General features: G+C 37.5%; 2 protein-coding genes across 2 annotated transcripts; one reads left to right on the forward strand and one right to left on the reverse strand.

Moving 5' to 3' along the window:
* The first annotated feature begins 1,207 nt into the window (after positions 1-1,207).
* LOC113293663 (F-box/kelch-repeat protein At3g23880-like) lies at positions 1,208-4,620 on the forward strand. The gene is made up of 3 exons (XM_026542229.1): positions 1,208-2,586; positions 3,891-4,025; positions 4,497-4,620. The coding sequence occupies exon 1, from the start codon at positions 1,359-1,361 to the stop codon at positions 2,538-2,540; it is 1,182 nt and encodes a 393-aa protein (XP_026398014.1). The 5' UTR covers positions 1,208-1,358; the 3' UTR covers positions 2,541-2,586; positions 3,891-4,025; positions 4,497-4,620.
* A 2,780-nt stretch (positions 4,621-7,400) lies between these two features.
* On the reverse strand, positions 7,401-8,649 carry LOC113300172 (elongation factor 2-like). Its single transcript, XM_026549372.1, has one exon. The coding sequence runs from the start codon at positions 8,070-8,072 to the stop codon at positions 7,632-7,634; it is 441 nt and encodes a 146-aa protein (XP_026405157.1). The 5' UTR covers positions 8,073-8,649; the 3' UTR covers positions 7,401-7,631.
* Positions 8,650-9,324: the final 675 nt, after the last annotated feature.

Below are 9,324 nucleotides of genomic sequence, written 5' to 3' on the forward strand. Positions count from 1 at the left end.
TTTTGGATCTATCTTTCAACGTAATTTCTTCACTCATTAATAGATTGTGAAGCTCTCCAATCGTAACAGGTGGATTTCTAACTCTAATGGAAGTAGAGAAAGAGTCAAAAGCAGAATTGAGACCATTATGATCATAAACTATCATTTCAACTATTTCCAATTTTAGATCCAACAAGAAAAAGTGAATCTAAGATCTTCTTTATTTCATTCAAATAGTTAACAATTGAAATATTACCTTGTTTTAAAGAAGACAGTTTCATCCTGAGTTGAAGAAACCAGAGAAAATCTTTCCTCAATGGATTTCCATAGATCATAAGATGCTGCTGGTCCAACAACATAAGAAATCACCCTTTCTGATATTGTTGATTGTATCCAAAGTATCAATATTTGATCTCTTCATTCCAGTAAGTATACTCCGGATTGATAATTTCCTCAGGTACCGCATTTTGAGTAGCATAGAGACAAGGATATGATCCATTTATGAATCTGAGAACATTAAACTTTTTGAATAAAGGTAAAAGTAAAGCTTTCCAAGTTAAGAAATTATGATCCCGAAGTTTCAAGGGAACAATATGAGAAAGTGTATTAAGTGGAATCTTGGAAATGTTTGAATCCATTACAAAATAGAGAAAGATAATTTAAGTAAAGTTGCAGATTTAATGGCGGAAGCAAAGAAAATTGGAAATCATGCTCTTTGGCTAGAGAAGTATCGAGGAAAGTAAATCTTAATAAACCCAAAAAAAGAAAGAGTATAATGTCTCAACAAACATGAAAAACAGATCCGCAAACTAATAAATTTGGGGATTTGTTGGGTGAGACAGTAGAACAAACGCGTGCTTGATGAAAAATCGGACGATTGAACAAAAAACGCGTGGACCATCATCAAGCGCCCACGACTCTTCCACTCACACCAAGTACAATTTCTGATTCCCAAAAATTACTTCACTATTTTTCTTTATCTTATTTCGGTCTGATTTACCATAGTGCAAAAACGCGTGTGTTCATCCACGTGGATGAACAAAAAAAATATTTGTTAATTGCCATACGAATTGCCCTTACGGTTAGAGTCGCAAATGCTTACAACAGAAAATGATAAAGGCACACTAACACTCACTACAGGCACCTACGTTTACACTTCAGTAGACTGTAGCTAAACCATCATGTACTCACCTGTTTTAACCCCAGATTACATTACCCTACAAAAAAATTTATACGACTCTTTCCAGACCAAAAATAAATCCCCAATTCCAATTACTCCATTTTCCTATAAACCCTAGATTGATTTTCTAAGATCTCTCTAAACCATCCCTTCTGAATAACACTTGTTTCTTCCACTTCCAGGGTTTCATCATTCATTCATGGAGTATTTCAAGTTTCTCTCTATGGAAATCGCACTAGAGATTCTAACTGGTTTACCAACAGAATCAGTACTGGAATGCAAATTAGTTAGCAAAACCTGGAGAAATCTTGTTCGTCATCCATCATTCTCCAAGATGCACGTCCATCGTCATCTCTCAAATCCTGATTCTGATTCTGGTAAGTTGGGTTTTCTTGCTTTGAGTCGTACTGAAATTGGGAATAATGAAAATTTTCGGTGTTTTGAGTGTAATCAAGATGATGTATCTACACCAATTGAAAGCATTAGAAGGATTAATTTAGCATCCCCTTTTAGCTATACTATAATTGTTGGTTCATGTAATGGCTTGATATGTCTTTCTGGAGGCACATTACGACCTTATTTTATATGTAACCCCATCACCAAAGAATATGTTCTGCTTCCAGAAATCAAGATCAATAGTGATATCAGTCAGTATGTTGTCTCCACTAGCGGATTTGGTTATGTTTCTTCGACCAATGAGTACAAAGTTGTAGGAATTTTTATGTTGAAGAAGACCCATTTTCTAGAAGTCCACATATATAGTCTAGGCAGTGGGCTTGGATGGAGAAACCTTGGAAATTTCGATTGTGATATCAGCAATTTTTTCTGGGAACATCGACAAGGTATCTTTGCTAATGGAGCTCTTTGTTGGCTGACGCTGGAGAACGAAATATCCGAAATCATTACCTTTGATTTGTCTGAGGAAATCTTTTGTGAAAATCTCTTGACACCACCTCCTTCGCCACCAGAGAGTTATTCTTTAGGTAATAGAATAGGGGTTGTGGATGGGTTTTTGTTTTTTGCTATTTGTTTAGTTATCGAAGGAGTCCTAAGTTATGACGTGTGGCTACTCAAAAAGAAGAATGGCAATCACGACATGAAAGATCAGGGAGAGGAACATCAGTCATTCATTTGGAATCAAGATTTTGAAATTTATGATATCGAATTATTAGCCATTACAAAGAGTGATGGTGTTTTATGCCTCTGGGATAAGTATCTCAACTTTTATGACCTTAAAGCGGCAACCTCTAAATGGCTTGTGGATTTGAAGAAACCGGTAGTTCAAGTATTACCTCACAAGAATACCTTTGTTTCGTTGAAGGAATTAGGGGAAGAAGGTACAAAAACAATGGAGTCAATAGAAGCCATGATCAGCCATTGAAGCAGCTATAAAAGGATGAGATCACTGCGTACACACTTATATACTGGTAATCTCCATTGAGCATCTGAAGTAATGTTCATATCATTCTATATAAACTTGTGAGTTTAATTTTGAAATTGAACAAGTAACCTTTGTGTGAACCTAAATGTTATTGACTTGTGTTGCTGAGTAATATATATATATATATATGTATGCATAGATTACTTCTATTCTGTCTTTGTATCGTCGTCCCAACTTTATGGGAGTGCTTTTTATGTGAGTTAGGCTCTATTGCTTTGTTAAGTGTGCATTTTGTTAGTGACACGACCCTATTTCGATGGGTGTGATGTACAATGTAATGACTATTCGTGTATACATGGGAGGAAGCATAAACTCTTTTGATGTGTGTCTTTATCCATCACAAATTTCACAATAACAGGAGAGTCAATTATGCACAGTTGTCAGTAATAACTAAAATGATTTATGTTATCATTCTGTCATCAACTACAACCAGCTGAATTGTTTGTCGTCAATAAGCTACTTTTCCATCTCTATGGGAAGGATCAATGAGCAAGGTTCCTTGCAGTTGCAGAGTACAGCCAGGATTAACAAAAATCACTCTATTGGCATCGAGGATTTTGACATCTTCATCCTAATGGCTGAGTTTGCACATAAATTGTATTTATTCACATACATAATGCCTACTTCCAGTTGTATTAATTTTCCCTTTCCTTAACTCTGATTCAGTTAGGTTTCAAGTTGTACCATTTCTTGACACGAGTTTCTGGGGATGTCTGAGTCTGTTCACAATAGCGTCGATATATATATATATATCTAGGCTTTATTCAGTAGCCCAACACTAGCTCTGCCAAAACTGTTGTTGATGTCTCATTCCTTAGGCTTCTGTACCATTTTTACTTTTCCTATTATTAGCTACTTGAGATATCCGAGTGAAGAATGCTTAGCTCACAGTGTCCAGGTAAAAGCTTTTGAAGCACTCTCAGGAGTCACACAATGATAGCCTATAACTGTTTCAAAAGCATAACTCGTTGTTGGCCTCCATATAAGCCTCTCGTGCTTCTGCTAACTGTAGGAATGTATTGTTGGTTGATGCGACAAGAATAAATACAAAGTAATTATGGAGGGTCCTTGCAGATATGGTAGCACATGTTGAAATCCTTGATAGCATTGATTGTCCAAAAAAGTGAATTGACTATGTAATATTATTATTATCTGTTTCATGTTCCTCTATAATGGCTGAAACCAGCCGGAAATTTACTGCTAGTTTTGATGAATGTGGTGGTGGTTTAAATGGAACATCTTTTGTTGAGAGAATTATTGAATTTTTTGTGCCGATGTTACTTCAAGAAGATCGAAGCTTTTTTAAGGTGTGCCCCAGGCCAGAGCATTTCGTCAAGAAAGTTCGGTAGTTTTGGAACTCCAGAAGGTTCCCGCAAGCTGTAGAGGAGTTACAATGTTCACAAATTGTACAATGCATTTGAAAAGGTACGTATTTAAATTCCCTCGCTTATGATGTTTTTGCATTTTACATTTATATCGCTACCATAGAGTACATGAACTTTATTCCCAGAGTTGAGGACTAGGATTTACTAGGCACGAAAGCATACACTTCTGTCCTGCTTAAAACTTAGAATGTTATCTCAGAGGTGCATCGGACAGGAATTATGTTTCTGTAGCTCCTGAGCTTTTTAGAGGAGATCCATGTCCAAACGTTATGAAACATGTCTCAATGAGCGTGACAGGGTTCTTAAGAAATCAAGATATTGAAGGCGTCACAATTTCGAGGGTTTTTCTTTTGTATATCGGTTGTTGGGATTCTGTCACAATATATATGATCTGAAATTAAACTTGCAACACAATGTAAATACGGAGAACCTATTTAGATTAGTCACAGCACTTACCTTTTTCTTTGATCTCCCCGCCCAATAGACATCACGGTGTTTATGATTACTGTAGATATATTTGAGTCCTGCTGTTGGAAGTTTAAGGTGTTTATGATGGAAAGAAGACTGAAGCTGGTTTAAGGTGTGCCCCAGGGCAGATCATTTCGTCGATAAAGTTTGCTAGCTTTGGAAATCCAGAAGGTTCCTGCAAGCTTTAGAGGAGTTACCATGTTCACAAATCGTACAATGTATTTCGAAAGGTACGTATTTAAATTCCTTTGCTTACGATGTTTTTGCATTTTACATTTATATCGCTACCATAGAGTACATGAAATTTATTCCCAGCTCGAGCAACTTAAACATCTGTTAGGTCTACAGAGTTGTGGACTAGGATTTACTAGGCACGAAAGCATACTCTTCTGTTCTGCTTAAAATTTAGAATGTTATCTCAGTGGTACATTGGACAGGAATTATGTTTCTGTAGCTCCTGAGCTTTCTGGAGGAGATCCATGTCCAAACATTACGAAACATCTCTGACTGATCGTGACAGGAATTTCGAGGGTTTTCTGTATAGGTTGTAGGGATTCCGTCACAATATTTATGATCTGAAATTAAACCTGCAACTACCAGAGATTTGGTATTCACACAACTTTAAGACAGAGAATCTGTTTAGAGTAGTCACAGCACTTGCCTTTTTCTTTTGTATCCCCGCGCCATGGACATCACGGAGTTTATGATTACTGTAGGTATATTTGAGTCCTGCTGTTTGAAGCTTAGTAGCCAGGAGCGGGAACGGGGTCGGGAACGAGAGCGAGGACGGGAACGGGAATCGTAAATTTTTCAAAAAATGAAAATCGAGGAACGAGTCGGGAACGTAAATTAGCTTTAGTTTTACTACTAGTTCTCCAAATTTATAATCTGGACCAAGACAACAACCTGCAATATTTAGAAAATCTTAATGAAGCATCAACTTTCTACTACTAGTATCCTACAATATAGCTCTCGTTCATTCACTTCTTTTGTCTCTTCTCATTATTTACAACTTTCTAAATCCGATTTAGTGCTTGTGTATCATGTGAACCTGGGGTTGGAAGTGGTGTAGACTCACGCATGGGTTGGAAGTGGTGTAGACTCCCGTGTAGAGCCAAAAGTATCTGTTATATACGGACCATTACATCTATTTTATAGGATTCTGAGATAAACTAGCTAGATATCCTAGAATATAGGAACTAGATATAGGATAGATATACTAGACAAAGATGTGAAGATAATATACAGTTAGTAGGATATTTAGCCAGATTCAGTAGCCAGAAATTGTGGGTATTTTAAGATATACGTTCTTCCCTTGCTAAAAGCGCGTTTCCTTCTTGCCAGGAACGCGTTCCCATCACGGTTTTCACTGACGAACGCAAATTCGCGGTTCTCACTGTGATTCGTGATGACTGTTCACGTTCCTGGCTACTAAGGTTTGAAGTATTGGTACTTCCATAAGATTGTACTTAGCCGATATTGGAGATATGATGCTTCATTTCCTTGTTACTGTGATAGGCCAGTGTCCAACCTCATGGATATACATGAAGTGTTGTGCTAGCTATCTTTTTGTTGGAATATCATAATTTGTAATTGTGTCTGGTCAAGTTATCAGTCAGCAAACAAAGTTTGCCAAAGTCAATGCGAACAAGAGAAAACTAGAACTAGGTTAGTCATACTAGTGTGAACTAGTTTATATAGTCTACCAAGTTATGTATACTTGCAAGTCAAGTATACTTGCAGTATACACATGTATTCTTGGAAGCCAAGTAGTATACTTGGAGGCCAAGTAGTTCTAGCCTATATAAAGGCAGATGAGTATCCATTGTAAATGTGTGAGCAAGAAATACTAATAACAATCTAGAGTTTACAGAGAACTACATCTTGCTCCACCACTATTACTATCTCTATCTATCTAGGAGCTCTGTATGAGCAACTCTAACACTAGCTCATACATCTACACACTACCTTCTATCAACATATTATCCAGAGTCAAATTCATACAAAAATGAACACTTTTTTATCCATATTTCTTAGATTGTTTTTTTTTTCCCATTGGCATACTATACTAAGTCTTCAACCACATCAGAACAAATATGGGTGACATGCTTATGGAGGGGTTAAGATAATATTTGGTAGCCAAGCTATCTGTCTTTGGGCGATTACCCGTTTCCATGGGGAAAAAAAAGCAATTTCAACGTGTTGGCAGATTTTTTATGACATATCACTGAACTGTCGTTTGGATTAATTTTCCTCTCGATAGACAGAGAGCTTGCAACCATGTTCACATGATGTAGTTAACTTGCCCCGCTATGGTCTACTTGTTCCTTTTGGTTCCATCTGGAGCGGTGGGATACATAGATGGCGGGTTTGCTCCTATAGAATCAATAGTTCAAAATTGGCTTATGGTATCAATCAATGATCGAGAAAAGGCTGAGAAATAAAACCTGGAGAATCAAGTCTCTGAATTAAACTCAAGAATGATATTAAGAAGTCAAAACTTTAAGAAAATCTGGCTGTGGAGGTGGTTTGCCAGGTGATAAAGAACGATGGATCAGTAATTTTACAGAAGTCAGTGACAGGGTTTCCATTGAGGATCTTGATGTTCAAACCTTTTCAATGAGTACTACGTTAATCATAACCAAGCTTCAGGTTTTCCAGGCTTCGGTAAAGATGATACTATGAACGTTCAAGCAAACAATTTCTACCGAGGAATAGGAAAATAGTGATTGGATGAATCTTAATTATAGTGGTAGGGATTTATCCAACTATTTGGGGTTTGCTTAACAATGCAGGAACTCTTTATGCAGCTCGGATGCCGAGTCAGAGAAGGGCATCTTCATCAGCCTTCGAATCCGTGGTGGAGAAAGTCACCGTTCCAGAAAATTCGTGAAGATCTTCCATTTTATTTTGTTAAATGAAGGCATTTCTGGATTTTTATCAATTAATTCGAATTTGTTTGTCTTGAATATATTACTGTATGCTGGATTTGGTGGTTGGAAATCTGTATTTCATGTTTTGGATTCAGACCTGTAAGTAAATTAGCTAAAATCATTTACTGTTTGTGCATAAATTAGTAAATTAGCTTCAGGTTTGCCAGGCATTTTATCACATGTATTTTCTTGTCCTCGAAATCACAGAGAGAGAGAGGTTATCTGTTCATAACAAGATCTTCAGCTTAAGTACCAGGCTCCAAAGGATCAGACACCACTGTATCCCAATGATCAAACAGGCACAGGGGAAAAGCCTGTCCTGATGTCGCAGCCTTAAGCTGGTAACAAGAGAAACCAAATGCCTCGATGACGGGTAGATAAGCTTTGATGTTGTAGAGAGGACACCGTAAACACCACCAAGACAAGTCTCCGGAGCTTGGATCTCGATACATAAAGTCTAGGTTTAGCTGTGAGGCACTGAGGTTGCATAGCCCTCCTAGGGGTAGGAATGACCTGTCCAGCATCTCTGCAAATGACATCAGTATGGAGAACCACGTCACATGCATATACCCCGTCATGTTCTCTTCTGGTAGCACAGCTTCCTTTGACACCCATGAAAGCTCTGCGACAACTGAATCCTTGATTTCATCAAGGTACTGAACTCCCTTACACATATCCACATCCATGTTTGGACCATAATTCCTGCATGACCCGTGAAATCGTCCCGCAATTAGGGCATAGAATCAGATTTGGACAGACGCTTTCAACCAGCTTGTGCAGGTCACAGGCAACCAACCTGACACTCCACAGCAATACAGACAACAGAAGAGACGGAAACAATTAGGGAAACTGTGTCACCATCACACCTGCAGTTTAGAGTAACGGAAGCACCTACTACTGGGATCCAATCTACTATAGCTGGTTAATCTTCTATGGGCTATGTGGAAATCTAGAAATTTATTGGGTTTTGAGAAGCAAGCTACTCCTGTTTAGTGCATTCTTCTTGGAGAAAATTATCTATTCAGAGATTACTATCAAAATGGAGGAAAAACTCAATTGTGAATCAGTCTTGATCTCAGCTGAAGGCCAACCTATTTGGCAGCCTCCTCCTGAGGAGTTTGTCGAGCTCCACTTTGATGCATCTACAACAAGAGACTTCTCATCAGCTTCACAGTGTTTTGTGTGTGGGAGAAAAGCTGTGTACTGCATTGAAACTGTAAACCTTAATTGCAACAACTCAAAGCATACCAACTCAAAAAATAGTACTCCTTCAAGAGAAAAATATGAAATAAAGCTGTGTACTCCAGCTTCTACTGGTTCATTCTTAAAAAAAAACTAAATATAAGTTTCATTTCAGAAAAGAACCAAAACTGATCTTCTAATTTCCTGCAACTAAGAACTAAACCATGCCATTCTTGCTCCAAATTGATATGAAGGATACATTTTTTTCGGTGCTAAAGTGGTGCTACATATGCTTTTTAAAAATATCATCTTAGTTCAAAGGGCACCATATCTAATGTAATGCAGTACAAACTAGTGTTTCCTTAAAAAGGTGAATGCGTATCATACATGAAAGTCTCTACCTTTTCTGAATTTTAACAGGTGTTTATTTTCAAAAGTAGCTAAATAGTGAATAAAATGTCAGGTGCATAAATTCTGCAGTCATGGTATCAATCTTCACTGCAGGTACTCAGAAGTTTACTAAAGATAGGGGGAGCAGTGCATAAAAGAGAACAATCAACAGTCATAGGATACGTTGGTAAATGGATGCTTGCTACTGCTAAACGTAATATGCAAGAAACAACTGTAGAAATCGGTCAGAATGCTCTTATGAATCCAAATCTTGGTAAAACGTATACGATGGGTTTACCGTAGGCAATTGCTAAGAAGAAATCTTGATTCTCCAATCACCATTCCAAAATTCTTCTTAACTACTAA

The sequence above is a fragment of the Papaver somniferum genome, chromosome 7, assembly GCF_003573695.1.
Source record: "Papaver somniferum cultivar HN1 chromosome 7, ASM357369v1, whole genome shotgun sequence".
Taxonomy (NCBI): Eukaryota; Viridiplantae; Streptophyta; class Magnoliopsida; order Ranunculales; family Papaveraceae; genus Papaver; species Papaver somniferum.

What these genes read in the sequence shown, in the direction of transcription:
- LOC113293663 (XM_026542229.1), top strand. Translation starts at nt 1,359, where the DNA reads ATGGAGTATTTCAAGTTTCTCTCTATGGAAATCGCACTAGAGATTCTA.
- LOC113300172 (XM_026549372.1), bottom strand. Translation starts at nt 8,072, where the DNA reads ATGGATGTGGATATGTGTAAGGGAGTTCAGTACCTTGATGAAATCAAG.